Genomic DNA, 22,345 nt, shown 5'->3' on the forward strand with positions numbered 1-22,345 from the left:
CTCTGTCCACATATCTATTCAGGGGATACCATCATAGGGCCTAATCACATCAGCCACACTATCAGAGGCTCGTTCACCTGCGCATCTACCAATGTGATATATGCCATCATGTACCAGCAATGCCCCTCTGCCATGTACATTGGCCAAACTGGACAATCTCTACGTAAAAGAATGAATGGACACAAATCAGACGTCAAGAATTATAACATTCAAAAACCAGTTGGAGAACACTTCAATCTCTCTGGTCACTCGATCACAGACCTAAGAGTGGCTATACTTCAACAAAAAAGCTTCAAAAACAGACTCCAACGAGAGACTGCTGAATTGGAATTAATTTGCAAACTGGATACAATTAACTTAGGCTTGAATAGAGACTGGGAATGGATGAGTCATTACACAAAGTAAAACTATTTCCCCATGGTATTTCTCCCTCCCACCCCCCCCTCCCCACTGTTCCTCTGATATTCTTGTTAACTGCTGGAATTAGCCTACCTTGCTTGTCACCATGAAAGGTTTTCCTCCTTTCCCCCCCCTGCTGCTGGTGATGGCTTATCTTAAGTGATCACTCTCCTTACAGTGTGTATGATAAACCCATTGTTTCATGTTCTCTGTGTGTGTGTATATAAATCTCTCCTCTGCTTTTTCCACCAAATGCATCCGATGAAGTGAGCTGTAGCTCCCGAAAGCTTATGCTCTAATAAATTTGTTAGTCTCTAAGGTGCCACGGGTACTCCTTTTCTTTTTGCGAATACAGACTAACACGGCTGCTACTCTGAAACATAACATGAATCTGTAACTTGAACTGAGATTTTCCTATTCACACTATCTACTTCATATCCTGCAAATAATTAAGCATGTGATTAATTTTACTCAAGTAAGTAATTCCATCACCTGTTATGTGTTTGCAGGATCAGGCTCTATGGTCTTGTCTGCACTAGCAAAATTAGTTCCTATATTTAAGCAGCTACCAGGAACAGTACTAAGCCAATAGTACAGACAAGGCTCAAATGTTTTTACAAGGTTTTCACCATAGGTGGCAAAAACATCTGAGCCTTGTCTCCACCGCAGTACTGGCAGTTCCAAGCATTCAAAAATCATGAGTCAGCTTCCCCCAAAAATCATGAGAGGCTCAAATAATACTAATAATATTGGGATTATTTGTTTTGTTTTCTGATTGTTGGGTCACATTTCCCTCTTTTTCCAAAATGATGGCTAGAAACTTGCTTTTTTTTAAAAAAAACTGAAAACTGAGATTCTCATGTAATTCCATAGTTCCAGATGCTGAGGCTTCAATTAATCATGACCTTGCAACTTTGTATTAGTAATTACATCTTTGCTACCACTAGTGCAGCTTTAACATGGATGACAGCTGCTATAAATGGGACACTAATTATTCTAATGTAGACAAAGCCAAAGCTTGTCTACACTAGAAAGTAGTACCGCTTTAACTATGTCATTGTAGTTAAAGTGGGTACTAGCCCTCCTAGTGAGGATGCAGTTATGTTGGTAAAAAGGTACTTTATACTGGTATAGCTATTCCTGTACAGCAAAGAGACAAACTATAAATTGTCTTTGCACTAATATAACTATATCAGTTAAAAAAAAAATCACATCCCTAACCAAAATAGTTCTACTGGTAAGACTTTTCAGTGTTCACCAGGCCTAAAAATCAGCTTATTCACCTCAAGTGGGATGTGGGACTTGCTGTAGCATTGTGTGCTAGTCTTAAACTAGTCATTGTGTGCTAGGCCCTCTGATGATCTTGCCAAAGGCCTCCCCTAGAGAGTGAGGTAAGGTCTGGATATGCCACCCATGTCAAACAAGGAGATGATGGTAATCACAAAGGAGCAGAAAAACAAACACACAATTATTGTTGATTCTGCTTCCTATTTTACCTTTAATGAAATCCAAAGCACAAAAGATTTCAGATGTTAGAAATTTGGAATTAAAGTACTAACTCTGGCCCTGCTGAAGATGTCCCAGGGGAGAGCTGGAGTGGGGAAACACAGGACGTTGCAAAAGGTGAGTTGTTCTCAAACTTTTGTACTGGTGACCCCTTTCACATAGCAAGCCTCTGAGTGCGACCCCTGTTATAAATTAAGATACCTTTTTATATATTTGACTCCATTATAAATGCTGGAGGCAAAGCGGGGTTTGGGGGTAGAGGCTGACAGCTCCTGATCGCCCATATAATAACCTCAGGACCCCTGAGGGGTCACGAACCGCTGACCTAGTGCTACCTTGGAGGCAAGGCAGAGGGGTTGCAAACTGGGAAGGTAAGGGGGGTTTGGGAGGCAGTGGGGCTTGGGACAAGCTGAGGATGTGAAGGGCGGGAGAGTCAGTGGTGGAGGGAGCAGGAGACCGCAGAAGGCAGCTGGATGGTTGGGGAACAGGGGCTTAGAGGCGGTGGCGGCAGGGCCCCTAGTGAAGGGAGCTTCATTGCCGCTGTATTGCCCTGGCCTTACTCCCCCCCCCCCCCCCGAGCGCAATCCAGCGAGCGGGAGTGAGCGGCAGAGCCCCCAGGGGTCGCTGGTGTGGAAACAGCAGGGCCCCCGGCGCGGCTCGGGGAGGAGCGAGCGCAGCGCCGCCGAAGGTGGCTGGCGAGCAGCGGGCTCGGGGGCGCAGACCACTTCGCGGCGAGTTGGAGCCGGCAGCCCGCGGTCCCTGGGCTGTAACCTGACACCGGGGCGAGAGCGCGAGAGCGCGGCGGCGGAGCGCAGGAGGAGGAGAGAAGCCCCCGGCAGCGAGGGAGTGGGATGGTGACCGCCTCCGCCTAGGCGGACTGCGCGGCGGCGGCGCCCGGGACTCGCGCTCCGAGCCGGGCTCGGGGCAAGCCGGCCATGGGGAGGGGGCAGCTCGCCTGAGCTCCCGCTAACTTCTTCCCTCCCCCCCCCCCGGGCGGAGCGGGGCAGGCGGATGGAGGATGCGCTGTCCCCGGCGGGCTGTGTGACCCGGGGCCGGCGGCGGGGACGATGAAGAAGCAGCCGCAGCAGCAGCAGCACAGCGGCTGGGGCTGCCAGGAGCCCCGGCCCCATGGGGCCCCTTCAGCGGGAGGGGGCCCCGGGCAGGGGGGTGCCTGGAGGAGGAGGCGGCCCCTCTCGCTGCTGCCTTTCCTCTCGCTCCGGGACTACGGCTTCTGCATGGCCGCCCTGCTGCTCTTCTGCCTGGGCTCCCTCTTCTACCAGCTCAACGGGGGACCCCCGCACTTTCTGCTGGACCTGAGGCACTATCTAGGTAAGGGCGGGCGGGCTGGGGGGGGGGGTGAATGCTGCGCGGGGAGCCCCCTCCCCAGGGCTGGGACGCTCGCATGCCTGGCAGGCTCAGCCCCACTCCAGTCACCGTGGGGACTTGGTGCAGCTCCTGCTGCCTTGACGTGCATCCCCCCCCCCCCCCCCGTGGCTGCGGCAGCGGCAGGGGCAGGGGCAGGGGCAGGGGAGGATGGATGCCCTGGCGATCAGCCGGCCTGCTAAGCATCGCGGGGCATTGCGGAGCCGTGTGTGTGTGCGTGCACGGAGAGCCAGGCTGAGCAAGGAGCAAGTGGCCCAGCGCACATGCTGTGCCAGTTTCCCCACCCAAAGTGCTTCGTCGCTCGCCAGAGCCCCTCGGGATCCGAAATTGGCCCCAGCTGGAAAATGTAGCGGCGTTCGGTGTGGTGCAGAGCTGCGATGCTGATCCAGGCCTGGCTAGTTTAATTCTCTAGTCCTTGAATAACTAGGCCTGCAACGGTATTTTTCACTTTTGCTCAACTTTTTAACAAGAGAGGCGCCTTTCTCGAGAGTGTCTTGACCCTGGATTTCCTTAGCTTCAAGGACTGCACAGTTCTCTGTACCTTCCTAATCCGTATTCCTAATAGTGTTCATTCAGGCTGAATGTTTCTCGCAAAGAATGTGAACCTCTCTCAACTATGTGGCTAGGGGAAGCACAGGGGGTGAGGCTAAGCCTCTGGCTTCCTGAGTTGGAAAGAGGTGATTCCCTAGAAAAACAGTGTATTTCAGACTTTTGGGTCGATGAATGGAAGCAAAAGAAGTTTTGTGAAGAATCTGGGAAGTAAATCTGCAGGATTTTATATTCTGAGTTTGTGTAAGAAGCCGTGATGTATTGGTATAGTATCCAAATGAGATGCTCAGTTTACACACAACTATGCTACTGGTGAGGAGGGAACAACGTGCAGTGCTTTTTGTAAATACCTATGAGTATGTGTTTAAACAGCAGGGGGTAGGGAAAAGGATGATCAGAATGAACTTGCTGAGAAAGTGCACTGGAGACTATTTCTAAAATTTGAAACTAAATTAAGGCCTTTGATTGTCTTTTATCTTGCCTTTTAAAACATGTATGGGAAAAGGGGTTATAAATCTACATCTCCCCTACTAATTTAGATTAGAACTTGGAATTGCAAGTGAAAACTATAGTTATTGCCCTCAGGATATAAAATGTGGAAGTTCAGGCATAACAAGTCATATACTTTCATATCTCTAGTACAGAAATACTAGGAGTTAAGTTTTACATTGTAGAGGAAACAGGAATGAACAGGTATCTGAATAAATTTAATATTCTGTTTATTTATGATGGAATAGATTTCTGTTTCTGAAGTTTGAGTGAGATTTTTTTTATCCTTGATTGTAATGTTCCTTCGTAGTTTGGCCATTAAATTGCCCAGCTTATTTAAGCATTTTAAAAATTTGCAGATCTTTGTCTAAAACATTTTGTGAAGAATGAAGTATAAAAATACATTTATGATTTTTACCATAGGTGTTTCTCTTGTTAATGTGTTGCTGGGGATTTGATCTTTGTCCCTTATTAAAGACATCAGGAATAATTCAGATAAATTAAGCATTGTAGAAGGAGCCATTCATTTCCCCCAGGAGAACCATATTCACTTTAAAACTAAAATACAAGAGTTGATGAGAAGGCTAACACGTATTTTGAGAACAAATTAAAATAGAAATGATCTGACTAAAACTGAAAAGTTTTCAGGTCCACGTATTAATGTCACTAAAGGTAGGCACACAAAGAATTTCATGTGGTCTTGGTGATGTCAATGGGACTAATCGCATGCAAGATCAAGGTAAAGGGACACAATCAATTTTCAGATCTGAAAATGTTGTACTAATCATTCTTACAGGAAACAACTAAAGCTATGTGAACAGAAAAGGAATAGAGGACAAACCTGGGTTTCTCTAGGTTTTGTATTTGTTTACTTGGTGAGTTTGACAATGTTTTGCATAGTAAGTGTTGTTGCTTTGTTGATTGGTGGCACTATTCTGGGGGGAGCTCATGGGCAGCCTTTTCCTCAAGTTCTGCAAACATGTTTTGTAAGCAATACAGCCTACCAGAATTGAAACTGAAACTGAAAGTGAAAGTGAGACTGAAGAGGCAGCTGGCAGGTGTGTATTCGGAGAAATGGGAAGGTAGAGGCTGGGGATGGGCTTGATTTGTTTGGTCTTAGGCCTGACCAAATGATTTTTTTTTTAAATGTCAAGATGTGCTATTTATTTGCCTATTTAAAAATATTCAGTTTGCCAGTGGCCATTAAACTTTTTTATGGACAAAATTTCCTACCATTTTTGGCCATACACTTTCCATTCCCTTATTGAACAGTATGCAGAGGGAAGAAAATATGTTTGGGGAAAAAAAGCTGTGATGCCTTCCTGAGGGAGAAAGTGTCTATATGTGGTAGTTCCTCTTTGCATAGCTATCTTTCCTCTTCTACAAAATATTTGTAAGGCTATGTGGAAAAAATGGGCAGAGTATGGTGGATGTGGAGCTGTGCTAAACACTGTGGTTCCTCCCATGTCAACCATCTACTTGGATCAACTCAAAGGGGAAAAGTGTGGAAAGCTAGCATTAACTCTTGTTTACATTCTAGGCCTGATTCTCCACGGTATGATTCCAGTTTTATGTCAGTGTGACTCCATTGGGATAAAACTCAAGTAAAAAAAATAATGAATCACAACTTGTGACTTGACTTTACGACTTTGGTGCAGCTGTGGGACAGTGTAGTTGCTGATTCGGCCACCTTGCCATAGACGAGGAGGAGGGGACTTAGATTCTGAGAGCATCAACTGGAGTTCTTTAATGTGAGTGGCTAGGATCCCCTGGCGGTGGGGAGGTTAGATCTCCTAAATCCTGGTTAGTCCTGTGAAGTTTGGGGAAAATGCGGAGGCTTTTTTTCCTTGTAGCTGCAGTGTTTTAAATTATTCCCCTTTGCATGTGTTTGCCTACGGAATGTTCATATAGTATGTGAAATATCATATCTACCTTAGCTGTTTTGAGCGGTTGTTATTGCCATAGGATTAACCGTTTAGTGATCAATATGAAATGAGTACTATTGTCTGATTTTTATCATGTTACTGAAACCGCTACCTCTGTTGGCACTAACTGGCATTCCTGTTTGAAGTCTCAAGGGAGAGACCAAGGATCTGATTGCATATGGAGGCTGCTTATTCTGTGAACCTCCTGTGGCTGGTTAAATAGAGCACTTCAGTGTCCAGGATGGCCAGTCTAGCTCCTTTTTTATACAAGCACTAAATTCTCTCTTGCTCACACTTTTTGTTCCACCATAAATTTAAAATAGCCACTATTATTGTTGGGCCTGCTAAAACTTGGTTTTATTGCTGTCCCCAGCCTTCCCGTTTCCAAAGCAGCAGTCTAATATTCGTAGAGCCATGCTGATAGTCTTTGATGCTATTTTAACATGAAAGGTGTACTCGGTAAATTTAAAATTGTTAAAATAAAAACACTTGGGGGGAAAAACTTGACTTTTGCCAAATGGAAAAGAACATAGCTGCTCTTTTATCATCAATTATGTCTTATTTCTCTAAAAGCAAACAGATGGTGGAAAAGAGAAATTCTAATTAAAAATTCTTGACAATGTCTTTTTAATTTTACTTTTTGTACTTTACTGAAAGCATTTAATGTGTTTTAATTAGGGCTGTTGATTGATCGCAGTTAATTCTTGTGATTCACGCAAAAAAAGAATCGCGATTAAAAAATAAATCACAATCAATTGCAGTTTTAATCGCACTGTTAAACAATGGAATACCAATTGAAATGTATTAAATACTTTTGGATTTTTACATTTTCAAATAAATTGATTTCATTACAACAAAGAATTTGAAGTATACAGTGCTCACTTTATATTTTTTATTACAAATATTTGCACTGTAAAAATGATAAATGAAGAAAATATTTTTTTCAATTCACCTTGTACAATACCATAATACCAAACTCTTTATCGTGAAAGTGCAACTCACAAATGTAACAAAATAAATCTACATAATTGCACTCAAAAACAAAACAATGTAAAACTTTAGAGTCTACAAGTCCACTCAGTCCTACTTCTTCTTCGGCCAATTGCTAAGACGGACAAGTTTGTTTACATTTATGGGAGATAATGCTGCCAGCTTCTTGTTTACAATGTTACCTGAAAGCGAGAACAGGTGTTTGCATGGCACATTTGTAGCCAGCATTGCAACATATTTATGTGCCAGATATGCTAAACATTCATATTCCCCTTCATGCTTTGGCCACCATTACAGAGGACATGCTTCCATGCTGATGGCGCTCATTAAAAAAATAATGCGTTAATTAAATTTGTGACTGAACTCCTTGCGGGAGAATAGTATGTCTCCTGCTCTATTTTACCTGCATTCTGCCATATATTTCATGTTCTAGTAACCAGTCTCGGATGATGACCCACATGTTGTTTGTTTTAAGAACGCTTTCACTTCATATTTGACAAAATGCAAAGAAGGTACCAATGTGAGTTTTCTAAAGATAGCTACATCACTTGATGCAAGGTTTAAAGAATCAGAAGTGCGTTCCAAAATCAGAGAGGATGCGGTATGGAGCATGCTTTCAGAAGTCTTAAAAGAGCAACAGTTCTATGTGGAGACCTCAGAACCCGAACCACCAAAAAAGAAAATCAGCCTTCTGTTTGTGGCATCTGACTCAGTTAATGAAAATGAACATGCGTCGAGTCTTCATCGCTTTGGATTGTTATCGAGCAGAACATGGATGCATGTCCCCTGGAATGGTGGTTGAAGCATGAAAGGGAATACGAATGTTTAGCATATTTGGCACATAAATATCTTGCAGTGCCAGCTACAAAAGTGCCATATGAACATCTGTTCTCACTTTCAGGTGACATTGTAAACAAGAAGAGGGCAGCCTTATCTCCAGCAAATGTAAACAATTTTTTTGTCTGAGTGACTGAACAAGAAGTAAGACTGAGTGGACTTTGTTTTATTTTTGAATGCAGATATTTTTATACATAATTCTACATTTGTAAGTTAAACTTCCATGATAAAGAGATTGCACTACAGTACTTATATTAGGTGAATTGAAAAATACTATTGCTTTTGCTTTTTATAGCACAAATATTTGTAATAAAAATAAATGTACAGTGCTCACTTTATACTTTGTGTTCTGTGTTGTAATTGAAGTCAATATATTTGAAAATGTAGAAAACATCAAAAATTTAAATGGTATTCTATTATTTAACAGCGTGATTAAGCACGCGATTAATAAGTTTTTTAAGCATGAGATTAGTCACGTTTGATTTTTTTTTTTTAGCGCTTGACAGCCCTAGTTTTAATAATGTCTCAGTAATAATGACAGTCTGTACTATACCTGCCCGTCAGCCTTTCTAGTTTTAAAAAATGTTTCTTTCCCCTTACAGCATGTAAAAGACATACAAAAGGGAAAACTATCTAGTAAAACAGTAAAAGTGACTATACACAAAGTGCTATGAAATGCACAAAATACACAAAGTAGAGGAAAAATATTTTCTCCAATTTTTTCAATCTTTTCAGTTTCTGTGGCAATATTGCATGTTTTTTATTACAATGGAAAGTATACAATTTTCAGTCTGAAAATTGATTTTGAGTTGGCATGTTCCTTTAAGACCCTACCAATAAAAGTCCCATCAATTCTTCATACTAGACATTAATGGTGGGCGTGGCGGGAAGAGACATATTTCTCATCCCTGTATAAAAATCTGATGAAATGTATTTCTGTTTATGATCATCTATTTGTTACAGGAGGGGAAAAAAGTATTTTATTTTTATTTTATTTTTTTAAGGGACAGTGTCAGAGCTGGTATGGCAAAAAGTAACCCACCAGTTGTGTTTTGGATCATGTCATAAGTGTATGCCTAATTATTGTCCAGAACTTTCAACCTTCCAAGGCCCAAATGTGGGGAAGAGACCTCAAATGAGGGCAACAAACTAACTGGTCTGACAGTTACCTTTAAGGAGCTATCTGTATAATAAATGTATGTGCTTGTTTATCTGCTCTGTTCTTACATTGAAGCAGAACAATGATACATAAAAGAATCTCATTTTTCAAAGTGCTTTTTTTAAACAAAAAAATGAATACAGCAGTGAGAATATCTTAGTTACATACAAAATATGCTTTTGTGTAACTCTCACACTACTGATTGTGAATATAGGTCCGTGTGTGTTTGGTTTGTGTGTTTAGTTGAACCAACTTTGTAGAAATGTTGATGGTTTTTTTTTTTTTTTTTTTTTTTTTTACTAAGTAGTTAACAAGACAATCTGAACAGATTGAATTAAAACTTTGCTATGTTCTTTTCAATTTCAGGAACTCTCTTTACTCTCAAAATGGATGATATTTCTTTGATGGCTTTGAAATGCTTTGATTTTTAAATTAATTTTAAGGATTTATTACAAACCATAAATGTATTAATTGCTGTCTTTGTAGAATCTGAAAATCTAAAAATTTTGGCATAAAGCCTTGAAAAAAATGTGATCGATTAGTCAAAAATCTGTACCTGATATTTTTCTACTCTGCTTCTTTGGGCATTGTTTTGTACTGAGAACATGAAGGTATTTTGTTTAACTAGAATGTGTCTGAAGTTTAATTCATTTTACCAACCTCTCAAAATTAAGATGAATTTTGAGGGGAAAAAAACAAACAAATGTACCTCATCTCAAATAGCTTCTTTTTTAAGGCTCTGTAGGAATGTTGTTTTCCATACATTACTTGCTCATCGTTTGCAAATTGTCCACTTGTAAAAATAAAGCTTAAAATGAAGATTTAGAATGATACATTTACAACTTTAGATTTGGCATTTGCAAATAGGAATAAGTAGAATGTCCTTATTTGTTTCATGAGTGACTTCAATTTTTATGGCGAGTACTAGCTTTTAGATGGCAACTTAACTGTTACCATGGCTAAACAGTTATAACAATAATAACTTGGAGTCATGAGTGTATTTTGATGGCATTCTAAAATAGCATTTTCCATTTGGAGTATTGAATAGTGTTTGTTTGGAGATATACTGGGAAAGCACTATCCATGAACAGGTATTGAGGTATGTATGCAGCTGTGTATACTTCTCCACATTTCCTAACAATGACCTTAACTGTGATCTTGAAAGGATTTATTCTTCTCCACATGAAATGCAGTATAACTTTCATCCTTTCCAGGATTCTACTCAGTGTGACTTCTGTCATTAGTATCAGATTATATAACAGGGAGTGATGTATATGATAGGAAAGGATGGATGGCCTAATGGTTAGGAAACTAGCATGGGACTTGGCAGATTTCCTGTTTGGCCACAGACTTCTTGTGTGACCTTGGGCAAGTTGTTTGTGTTCTCTATCTCAATTCCCCATCTATAAAATGAGCATAGAAGCACTTTGCTGCTTCTCAGAAGTGTTTTGAAAATAAATACATTAAAGATTGTGAGGTGCTCAGCTTCTACAGGCCTGGGGGCCACATAAGTATTTAAGATACATCAATATTTGTAGTATGGGCCATAGTCACTTCAGGATTCTGGTCCTACCCAAAACAGATGGTGGTGGTACTTCAGATAAGGCACAGGTTGTGTTTTAAGATGGGACTTGGAGAAAAATCAACACAAAATCAGTTATCTAAGTATTTACCCTTCTTTTTAAAGCTGTCATAGTAAACTTTCAACATAATCACTTTTAGCAAGTTTACTAAATCAAGTATTTGATATAAATAACCTCTGAAGTCCAATCATGGGGCTTTAATCTGTTCTCTGATATGGACCTATGCAAGTGGAGTGGTATTTTATGTATCTGAGGGCATAACTATGTCACTTACCTTCTGTTCCTGTTGATGCTTTTTAGATTTCCCTTGCAAATTGAGTAATACAATAAAAAATACCTCAGTTCATTGTGTTGCTCTAAGCCTCTCTTCCTCCATGAATAAATGGCAGGCACTCTAATAGTAGCTGAAGAAAACGCAAGCCAAAATAAAGCAAGACAGTGTCAGGGGAAAAGTGCTGATTAATGGACTGACTTTCATATTCCCATCTGAATTCATGTTGGTTTGGGTTTTTTTTCCTTTACTTATGATGTCAGAAAGAACGATGTACATTTTAAAACTGCCAGAGAGGGAAGCCGTGTAAATACAAAGGCTTCAATGCATGATGCTGTGTGGGGACATGAAGTCTGCTTGATATGCTGAACCATAGCATGTGATGGTGATAAGTGATACCCCTTTTGGTTTTCCTACTGCACTGACTCCTGAGATTGGTCAAAGTCAGTTTATTTTGAAGTTTTTGAATGAAACTGGGCACTTAATTAATTTCAGAATCTGCATATGAGTATATGATGGGAGAAATCAGTGGTCATAATTTGTTTCATTGCATAAGAAATTACACTTTTTTTATATAAAATTTATATATATAACACAAGGACGATTCATTCCAGGGGGATTTTGTGTTCTTGGAATTTTGGGGGATGGGTGAACTAGGTCAACAAAATAAGAGCTAATTTTTAGAAAAACTTAAAGTACATCATGACTGACATTTGAACCTCCCACTCCAATATTAATTTTTCACTCATTTTACATTTTTCTTTTTTGTGTACTTCTGTGTTTCCTGACTCCAGCTGGGACTAGAGGTTGAAATGCTTCAGATGAGAGGGTATTATAAAATAATAAATATTAATAAAAAAAAAAAAGAGACTGTCCTGACCAGTGTTTCTAGTTGGACTAAGCACAGGAAGTACTAGAAATCACACGAGTGCTTGTTGCAAGATCTTCACCTCTATTTTTGAGGCCCAACAGGCGTGGATACTTACTTTAAAGTATTTAGAACATAGGCGCTGAGTCAATGGGTGCTCCAGGGCTGGAGTACCCACAGAAAAAAAAATAGTGAGCATCCACCAGCCCCAGCTGTTTTTCGGCTCTGGGAGGGGGGAGCGCATCAAGATGTCAGGGTGGGGGTAGGAAGTGGCTGAGTGAGGGGGCAAAGATGGGGTGGGAAGAGGTCGAGCAAGAGCGAGACCTTGGGGGATTGGAGGCAGAATGAGGCTGGGGTCTCAGGGGAGGGGGCAGAATAGGGGGGAATAGGCAGGGCAGGGTCTTGGGGGAAGGTGCGGGATAGGGTTGGTGTCTTGGGGTGGAGCACCCACAGAGAAAACTAAAAGTCGGAGCCTCTGATCTATAGCCTTCATCCACTGCTAGTGTTTATACACTGTTAACTGTGTTGTTGTGACCCATGAATGGCTGTTCTACATACAAAGATAAGTCTACTACTGTTGACAGCTGGGGGAGATTACTCCTTTAGCGTAGGTGGAAGAAGCTTGTGCTTTTAGTGACAAGTCCTAGGTTGAAATCTTTTGATAACTCACTGCCCACTTTTATTGCTCCATCATTCCTTGGGATGGGGGGGGATAAAGAAAGCTGAGTTACACAAAGTCTCTTAAGTAGAGCCAACAAAGTTAAAAACTACACTACATACACATAAATCAGTGTATGCAGGCATACATAAGAAAATGAACTATAAAACTTTTATTCTGGACTGAAACCATTTTAGATATTTACAACCAGTGCTAGCCTAATTCCCATTGCTCAAGCGTTATAAAGATATACTTGTCTATTTTTCCCCACTTCATATTATTTCACTCTTTGAGAAGAGTAAAAGAAGCCAAAGCTATTTTCTTTTCTGCAACTGAGCTCTTATTTTTGATCGCCATTCTGCAATTAAGTTATTGCTGCTGTCTGATTTATTAATAATAATAATTAATAAAGGTTAGGTTTGTTGATGGTGAAGTTTTGTAAGTGCAGTAATCTTCACCAAGTGATGCTACAATGTCTTTGCACTATATAATCAGAAGGCATATTCCACTCTACTCTCTGTTCCCTTGTGTCTCGTAAGCTGTGCAGCCATGGCCCCCAGTTGCACCTTGTGAGCTTTCCCCTCCTCCACCATGAGCTGGAGGTTGCATTGAATCTGTAATAATATAATTCTGTGACAGCATTGAGAACTCCTTGTGGGTTTGAAGGGAGATGAGACCGTGAATGTTGCATTCTCAGAACTCTGCCTATTATCCTTGCCTAGGTATGGATGGAACATGCTGAGCCACAAAGAAAGGCTTCTGCAGAGTCAGGTGGGGGTGAAACTGACTTGGCTCAACCTACATTCTTCTCCTCCCTGTCCCTCACCCCCCAGAAAAAATTAGGAGTGAAGAAGTGAGTTCTCTGTTCCATTTTTCATCTGTGGCCAAAAGTAATAGGATGATTTGTTTTTGTTTTAGGCAGTTCTGTGGAACACTTTCCATAGTATCAGGGAACCTATGAAAAAATTAGCAGACACCCACTAACTAATGGCCTGGGCTTACCCATGAGAGGTCTATACAAAAGATGGTGCAGGTAGGAGGGCCACCTGTGAGGTCCAAGTGCAACCGTTCCTCAACTGTTCCTCATAATTCTAGCTTTCCGAAGTGGTTGCAGAATGATACTGACATGATGTATGCCAATTTCATTGCTGCCTAGAATGGTTGTGTGTATCAAACTAGTCATTCTTCTGTCAATTTCATTCTGTGGCTGTTTAGAATGTGTTGACAGCTTTTCTAATCTTTTTTAAGTCCTTCTATGGCTCCCATTATTGTAGTATCTGATGGTCTCACAATCTTTCATGGGTTTATGCTCACAATGCCAGGTAGGGAAGTGCTGTTATTCCCATCTTACAGATGGGGAACTGAGGCACAGAGAGACTAAGTGACTTGCTCAAAGTCACACAGGAAGTCTGTGGCAGGACAGGGAAACTGATGCTAACTATCCTCCTCTCCTGTGCCTCTGCTGATTGGCAACACGCTGCCCCGGGCATTATGACATCCACCATCAGACAAGACAACAGAAATCGGAATTGCATGGGGTATTCTTTTCTTGACGAAATATCAGTTGTGTGCATGAAAGAATGTTAATGGACAAGTTAGTGAAACCACAGCATAGAATATCTACCTTTTACATTTTAGATAATACTAAAACTGTTGCTATGCATCTCCTTTTTCTATAAAAATTGGAGATAGAAGAGATATATTAGGTCATCAAATCCATCCCTCAGGCAGTAAAAGATTTTTCTCTGCAGGATATTTTTCTACTGCTTTGTCCAGTCTTGTTTTAAGTGAGCCAAGCATTGGAGCTTCAGCCAACTACTCTTGGGGTTATGTCCCACAATCTAGTATATCTAGTTTTTACTAAGCCTGTTTTGGGTCTTTATTTATTCTCATTACTTCTAGTTACCATATAGCCTTTTCATACCATCACGCCATCCTTTGTCTCCAAAAGTTTTATGGACATAAAGATGATATCTCCAGTTTAGTAAATAAATCATATGTAGTCTAACTCTGAAATTATTAAACTTGATTATTCCAGGCCCACATTAACTCAGTCCCATTTGTCCACATCTTTGTAGTACAATGGTGCCCAAAACAGAATGTGATATTCCATGTGTAATCTCATAAAAAATAATACAGACAAGAATCATCACCTTCCTAGCTTAATGATAGGATGCCTGTATATGTGGCTCAAAAATCATACTGGACTTTTTTCTTGCCATACAAAATTTCAAAGGCATGTTTAATTTGCTGCATACTCTCTCCTCATGTCTTATTCAATGATTTCCAAGTTTCTTCCTTTCATCAAAATACCTGGAATTCAGGTTATTTTTCCTGTAGATATTTCAGACTAGTGGGGTAAGAGATTCAGAGACATAGGAAGAGCTAGTGAGGAAATAGGAGCTGCCCTCAGAAACTGGAGCCTCCAGTAAGACCAGAAGTACAAGCCACCAATAGTAGAGTAACATCAAGAGGTATATGTGGACGGGTGAACAAGGTGGCTGGGCAACAGGAAACCAATGAAGCATGTGCAAAGGGAGACTCGTATGTAGGGGAGTAGAGAGAGAACAGATGGAAGAAGAATAATGAAATAAGAGCAAATGAGACAGCATGATACTTTTTTCTAAAAAGAACAAAAACACCTAATGCATGAAAAAACACATAAAATATAATTAACATTTGCCTAATGTTGATTTTCAGGCAATACCATAGGTAGTGGTTGTTTTTTTTTTAATTTCTTTTGATATAGAATTTTTTTAAAATGTTCATATACACAAGTTCTGAGCACGTTCCCAGCCTCTTGCTACTACATAAACAAAGTGATAAAAATAATACAAAGCAATTACTGTAATTGTCATAGATTTTATGCAGATGAGAGGAGAGGTGGCCAGAGAGAGAATCTCTCTATCATATTTAAAAGCCTTCGTTTTAGGGCTATATCATAAGTCCTTTTAGCTTTTAGAAAAAGGGTGTTGAAATTGACAAGAAACCAATACTTACGGTATAAGCATACAAATAAAAAGTCAATGATCTTTTAATTGCGGGGGAGGGGGGAAGCGGTAACAAGAAAAAAGAGGGAGATTGGAAAACACTGCTGGTTCTATTCTGCATGTAAAGTCAAGGGTAGCATTAGTGAATGTTAAAGGAAGCAATAAAACAAGCACGTTCAAGATAGATTTTAAGCCTGAGACTTAAATTTTGAACTGAAGCAACAACCCATGTATTAAACTCTTGTAAGAAACCCAGAGAGGGGGAAAGAGAGCATGTGCACAGTAAAGTCCAAAGTAACCAATTGTTCTGATCATTTGGCCAGCAATAACAGAGAAACCCACCCATAAATTTGGCATGACAAGTTATTTCACTATAAAATATATTCAACAGAACATCAAGACGGCAACACCTGTATTCCAAGACACATTTCCTGCCAACGTAGTGGTTCCTGCTATGATAGGGAACACCTAACAACCCACCTAAACACACTTCATTTACATTTATGCTGGACTCAGAAAGCCAATACTAGGCTCTTAGATTTATGTAGCTCTGAAAAATGTATGGTGTATATAAAATGTATAGCTTTGGACCATCTATGCAATAGTGAAACAAGTGAACATGAGAACAGATGCATCATTTCTTCCAGGTATAATGGAAACTTCCAGTATTTAACTACAAAACGGAAAAAATGTCAATCTAAATCAGTGGTGGGCATCCTGTGGCCTATGGGCTGCACGCAGCCTGTCAGGGTAATCCACTGGTGGGCTGTGAGACGGGATTTTTTTTACACTGACCATCCTCAGATGGTCAATGTAAACAAAACTGTCACGGCCCGCCAGCGGATTACCCCAGTGGGCCGCAGGTTGCCCACCACTGACTAAAATCAAGGGGAAGTTGCACTTTATGCAAACCCTTTGATTTCAGAGTGGTCCTAATGCACCACTTTAACAGTGTGACAGAACCCAGGTATTTTCAGAGCCACTTTCTGGGTGAAGTGAGCTGATTGTAATATGTGGGAGGGAGATTTTTTGGGGCTGGGAGTGTTAGTAGGTCTGTTCTTTTCAGCCCCCAGCTGCAAAAATCAAAATAAATAATATGCACATTCAGTATCTTTTATCCAAAATTCTCAAAGTCATTTGAAACAACTAAACTTCATATCATTCTGTTAGACAAATAGGAATTCACATCTCACATATGAAGAGAAGTTTTTCAGTGAGACCAAGGTAGAGGTGGGAACAGAAGGTGTAGGTTGTGCCTCTGTCCCTTTCTCTAGGCAGTAGACTGCACAGGACATTGCTAATACTCATTATTTGATTTTTCTTTACTGACTAAAACTAATCATTTGATGTAAATCTTTCCAGAATGCTTATCGGATGAGTCAGTTGAATCCAAACATTCAGCCAGTTGAATCCAAACATTCAGCTACTTTATCTTTGAATAAAAAACTTGTTTTCTTAATTTTATAGAGTTTTCTCATCTAATTTTTTTAATCTGATATTTTTCTAAACAAGCACTGAGTCAGACTTTGGCACAGTTCTAGGATTCTTTATAGCTAGGCATTTTCATTTTTTCTAAAGTACATTATGTGGAACCAGCTGATAGTTTCAGTGTTTTTTCCATAGATTTTTTTTTTTAATGTGACTATTGGAAGCTATGGGATTAGATGATCTGTGGGATTATGAATGGTATGTGGTGTCTTTTACCTCCTGGCCACCAGTTCAAGTACAGCTGACACTGACAGAGACGGAAAGTTGTTACTATCTCAAGGCTGTTCCAGGGCTTCTGTAGAATAAGTTGATGTCAGTTAAGTGGTCATGTCACAACTCCCACTATCACCACCACAAGCACTAACCTGTTGTTGGTCTCATTAACAGAGCCAGAGATATGGGGAATGAACTGTTTTTTCTCTAGATGTTCAGCTAGGTCATGGTTGAGGCACAGCTGGGGAAGAGTGGGGGAAGCACGTATCGGATTTGTTTGTGCTGTCCTTGTTATGAATATAGAGGATTTTGTTGTAGAGCTGTCAATCCATTATCTTTTATCAGGAACAACTCGCTTAAAAATGGTGGCTATGCAGTACTTGAAAATCCTACTAGGTGTTGTAGAGTAGGTGCTACTTTTGCAAAGTAACTGCTGAGTGGGATGCCTGCTAGACTGCCCGGCTTCTGCTCCTTCGTCTCAATCATATTCAGTTCTCAAAGAGCATTGTTCATCCAAAATTCTTTAAGTGCTTTACAAAGGAAGATCAATATTCTCCCCCTTTTATAGACAGGAAAAGAAGCAACGTGACTTGCCATATAGTCAATCAAGGAAATCTGGGCAGGACCAAGAGTAGCACCCAGGTTTGCTAAGTCCATGTTCATTGTCTTATCCACTGGGCAATAGCACTCCTGTCATTATTTCTCAGAAGAGCTAGTAATAAATAATGACAGACTAAATTCACTACAAAGTATTCATGAAAGGGAGGAACACATGGCACGGTCTTGTGCCCAGTGCAGGCAGTTCTGTACAAGTTTCTCAGCACAGCTTTAGCAATTTTGACCTTCATTGTCCCTATTATTCCTGTTCTGTAGCTTGAATGAACAGAAAGTGGTCAAATCTAGCCTCAAAATTTACAAGGATTTTTGTTTTTTCTTAAATCTGGCATTACTGATACAACCTTGCCTCTCCTCACCTATCTTTACTGTTTTTATCTGATCTTTCTACTCTGAAGATATGTGGAGAGGGGCTTGACTGGAAAACATGTACAGTATGCATGCTAGAACTCTGTTGTTGAGAATGAAAAGGTCTTGCTTATCCATGAATAGTAATCTCTAAGAATCTTTATCCAGGTTGCTCATATTCATGGACATGGCCAGGCTCCTCAATGCCATGCATTAGGTTCAGGACAAGATACTGAACAGGGGGGATGAGGGGGAGAGAGAAGGTAATTGTTGGGAGTATTTTTTTTTAAAAAAGTGGGGTGGGAGAAGTGTGGACAGACCCGTTAAATTTTCCAGAGCTTAAACTGGAAAAACGTATCTTTTAGGGTACTTCACTTAGAAATGTGTAAAGGAAGGAACAGAGAAACAGTAATTTAGGTTCATATACTCCTTTAACTTGCATGGTATTGAGGGGAACACATGGCAAGTTAGGGGGGTCTGTCTTGGAAAGCAGCCTGTTCTCATGGAGGAGAAGATAGTTGGCAAGTTGTATCACTCTCTACCACTCTAAAACTGCCTCCAGTTAATCTGCATGATTTGGGCATTAGACCCTCTACGCTGAAAAAAAGGATGTATGTGGCATGGTAAGGTGTGAGAACAGCTGCTTATGTAACATGCTCATTCTGAAAGTTGTATAGCTGGCTTCAAAAAATACCCTTGTAAATTATTGCTGCTTTTGAGAACCAGTAACTTAAAGCATAGGAGCTAGTTGTGCTGCTGATGCTAGGGAGGGAAGGACTGGGAAGTGCATAGAAGCAAAGAAGATACCCCCGTTTGTCTAGACAGCCCAATGTTTTTTAATTCTGTCTTCTCAAGCCTATACATAGAAAGCCTCAAATCTTTATGCTCAGTTTGTAGAGCATAAGACCGTTCTTAATTGCAACAAGTGCTACAAAGATATTCATGTAAATTTTGCATGCCCTTTTCTTGGGCCAGTTGCCTCTTTATATCTGGAGAAGATTCCTCAACTCTAAAGTAGGTACCTACACTCTTTCTGAAGTATGAATAAACAGAGGTATTTGGTTTCTAGTACTAACAGATCATTATCAGGTCACAAACAAAAATTAACAGAAACTTTAAAGTGACTTGATAGTATGGTTAATGTGTTTTTTCTTAAATATGTTTGTGTTTTTGGCGCAGCTGGATGTACAAAGTTTTCTGTTTTCATATTAAATTATTCTGGATCCTAATTCAAGCCTGAAGTTTTGTTCCTGTAAGAAAGAAATGTGGTGGTCTGACCATTCCTCTGTAGATGGTGGTTTATATCACACACAAAACACAGCATGGTTCAAGTTTGCTAATTAAGTTCCAATTTAAAACTGGCAAGTTTAGAAATTCAGTTAAAATTTGGCTCTGGCTCAACAGTATTTACTCATTAGTATACTGTAAATACATTAAAAGCAGGGTTTTTGCTCTCCTCATCGTCCTCACCGCTACACTTCAATTTATGTACTTATTTTAAAAACAGTGTTTAAACCCTTATTCTGGTACCTTCTCTTTGGCCAAGTTCCTGGTCACCTGTGTCTTTGGGGGGCAGGGAAGGATTACTGGATTCCAGAATCATGGACCTTTTTCCCCCATTCGAAACTTCCCCCTCTGTGATGTCTCACACCCAGCTAGAAACATTAGTGTATGGATGTGTGTAGTGTGTTTTTTTTTATCATATTCCATCTAAGATTCTTAACCTTTTTGTAAAGTTCACAACCACAGTTTAGAACCTGCTTCGCTGGAATATGTTCCTGCTTTAATGTAGAGCACAGGGGTGGAGATGCCCAAGCATTCTTTCTCTCCTCCTACCTTTGTTGCATTACTCATAAACCATTAATGAGGTGAGGGTAAGCTCTAATGTAGGATTGCAATGTGTTCTGACTCCTGAAAGGCTGTACTTGTTCATGAACTAAAAGAACAGTTTATGACCATGAATAGACCCATAAAATGTCATGCTCCTGACTGTTTTGGTTTCTTTTGAAAAGGGAAATGTACTCTTCCCAATTCTAATCCTACTTGAGTTCCAAGAATTTAATCTTGGCAAAGGGCATAAGGCAACCGCCTTAACTTTTCTTACTAGGCACTATTCAGTTGCTTGATTTTGTTCCTAAAAGGTTGTTTTTCTGCTGAGATGGCAGTTAGGTAGAGACTAGTTTATTTTCTTTAATTTCTTTCACTAGAAATAACTTGAAACATGCTGCTTAAGTGGCTTTATTCTACTGTAGTATATTAAAGTGTCCTTGAATTTACATTTCTTCATTTCTTTATTTATTTATGCAACTCTAACTCTGTTTTATTTGGAACTCAGGCGAGAGTGTCACATTCTCCTTGTTACCTTTGTTTAGGAGGAAAGTCTGCTGGATTTGTTTCTTCTGGACCTAAATTCCACCCCCCCCCTTTTTTTTTTTTAAATTTAACTACAGAAGAATATGAAGAATCTATGAAGCTTGCTTCACTGTAGACTCTGCATTCAGCACAGGTCCCTTTTGCTCAAACTTCTCTCCTGCCGTAGTTGTGAGGTCCTCTGCTTGTTGAAATAACTGTGCCAGGTTAGCACTACAGAGAGGCATTATAGCTCCTTGTAACTTGGTTTCTGTAAGATGTAATGTATGATTTAGCCAAGGTGGTGAAGACATTTAGTCATTCATGCATCTTGTAAGCATAAATAAATCCAATATCTTGCTGTTTAAACCTACACTATTTTCCTTGCCTTGTTGCTTGGAGGACAGTGTACCAGTGACATTGCTCCTAATTTTAAAAAATGGAATGAGGAAAGGCATGAGTGATAACATAAAAGTACTTGCTATTAGACCTCTTTGACTACCAAGGTCATATGAGTTGTGGCTGATTTCCTCTTACTTGTGGAGGGCTAGTACTAAGCAAAGAAGTAGATAGACTGTCCCACACTTTTACTGACATGATTGTTAGGTAAATAAGGGATCATGTAAGAACAGCATCCTAGAAATTTTTTTTCTCAGAATGGAAATAGTCAGGCTTGTTTTGATGCAGATGTGCTTGATATCCATGGAGGAATTTGTTAGCAATCGTTGGCACATCTGACACTGAGCAATAAGTTAAAGGGAATTAACAGTAACTTTGGCTTTAGTAGGGGCACTTGTCCTAAAATTTGAAATATACTCCCTGTTTTCACAGCTGTCCTGTACTACAATTTAAAGGCCTCAAGTTCTCTTCCCCCCCTCCCCATGTTGTATTTTTGCATCCTCCTATGTATCGTCACACATTGGCTTAGTGTCACAAAGTGACTCCCTTAAGATCAATATATAATAGCAACATCCCTTTTTGGAGTTAGCTCTCTTTCTGGAAGAGCAGAACATGCAGTCAAGTCCAGAAAAGCTGTCCGCATCAATGAAGGAGCAGAGGTGAATTGTCAGCCTCAGGATGAAGTAGAGAGAAAATGCATCCTGTCAGATGCTGGGAAACAAAAAGGTGCAAAAAGAGAAGAACAGTTTTCATACTACTTGTTTACTTTGTGTTTACAGGCCCTAATTCCAATTCCATTAAAGTCAAAACATTCCTTATCTTCAGTGGGAACAGGGTCAGATCCAAGGAGCACATTTTTCATTGTATATCTCATTGCATTTTATGAACTTGAGAGTGCATTATTAACCCCATTCGTAGAGGGGTAAAATGTGGCACAGAGAGGTTATTACTTCTTGAAAGGTATATGGAATGTGTCAGTGGTAGAGCGGGAAAGAGAATCTGGGTTTTATAACTCCTACTCAGTCCTTAGACTGCAGCTGACCCTGTGTTTCATTTTACTACATTCATAAATCACCATTATGACTTCAGTTTGTTTTCAGAACTTTTTTTAATAATTTTTTGTAATCTGATTTATCCACTGCACTTAATGGCAGGCATGCAGCCTGTTTAATTATCTTGTCGCTAAAGCGGAAGTACTAACTATGACCCAGGATCATTTACCTTTGAACAGTTTAAGTCTATTAACTTTTGTATTCTTCAATGTAGATGGAGGCTACTTTGCTGCAGACTGTTTTCTTGGTCATAAAGTGTTCTTTGCACAGAGTT

The 22,345-nt window shown here is 40.1% G+C and overlaps 1 protein-coding gene across 5 annotated transcripts in view; it reads left to right on the forward strand.

Moving 5' to 3' along the window:
• The first annotated feature begins 2,522 nt into the window (after nucleotides 1-2,522).
• Nucleotides 2,523-22,345, forward strand: part of UST (uronyl 2-sulfotransferase) — a 344,421-nt gene continuing 324,598 nt past the window's right edge. For 3 of the 5 annotated variants that reach the window (XR_005291969.2, XM_043511168.1, XM_038395942.2), the window contains exon 1: nucleotides 2,523-3,234. Coding sequence is in view for 4 of the 5 variants with exons in the window: in XM_043511168.1 (XP_043367103.1) it covers nucleotides 2,973-3,234 (262 nt within the window). In the remaining variant the exon portion in view is untranslated. The remainder of the gene's footprint in view (nucleotides 3,235-22,345) is intronic. The other 2 variants (XM_038395940.2, XM_038395941.2) reach the window with 2 other exon arrangements.

This window comes from Dermochelys coriacea, chromosome 3 (assembly GCF_009764565.3).
Source record: "Dermochelys coriacea isolate rDerCor1 chromosome 3, rDerCor1.pri.v4, whole genome shotgun sequence".
NCBI lineage: Eukaryota > Metazoa > Chordata > Testudines > Dermochelyidae > Dermochelys > Dermochelys coriacea.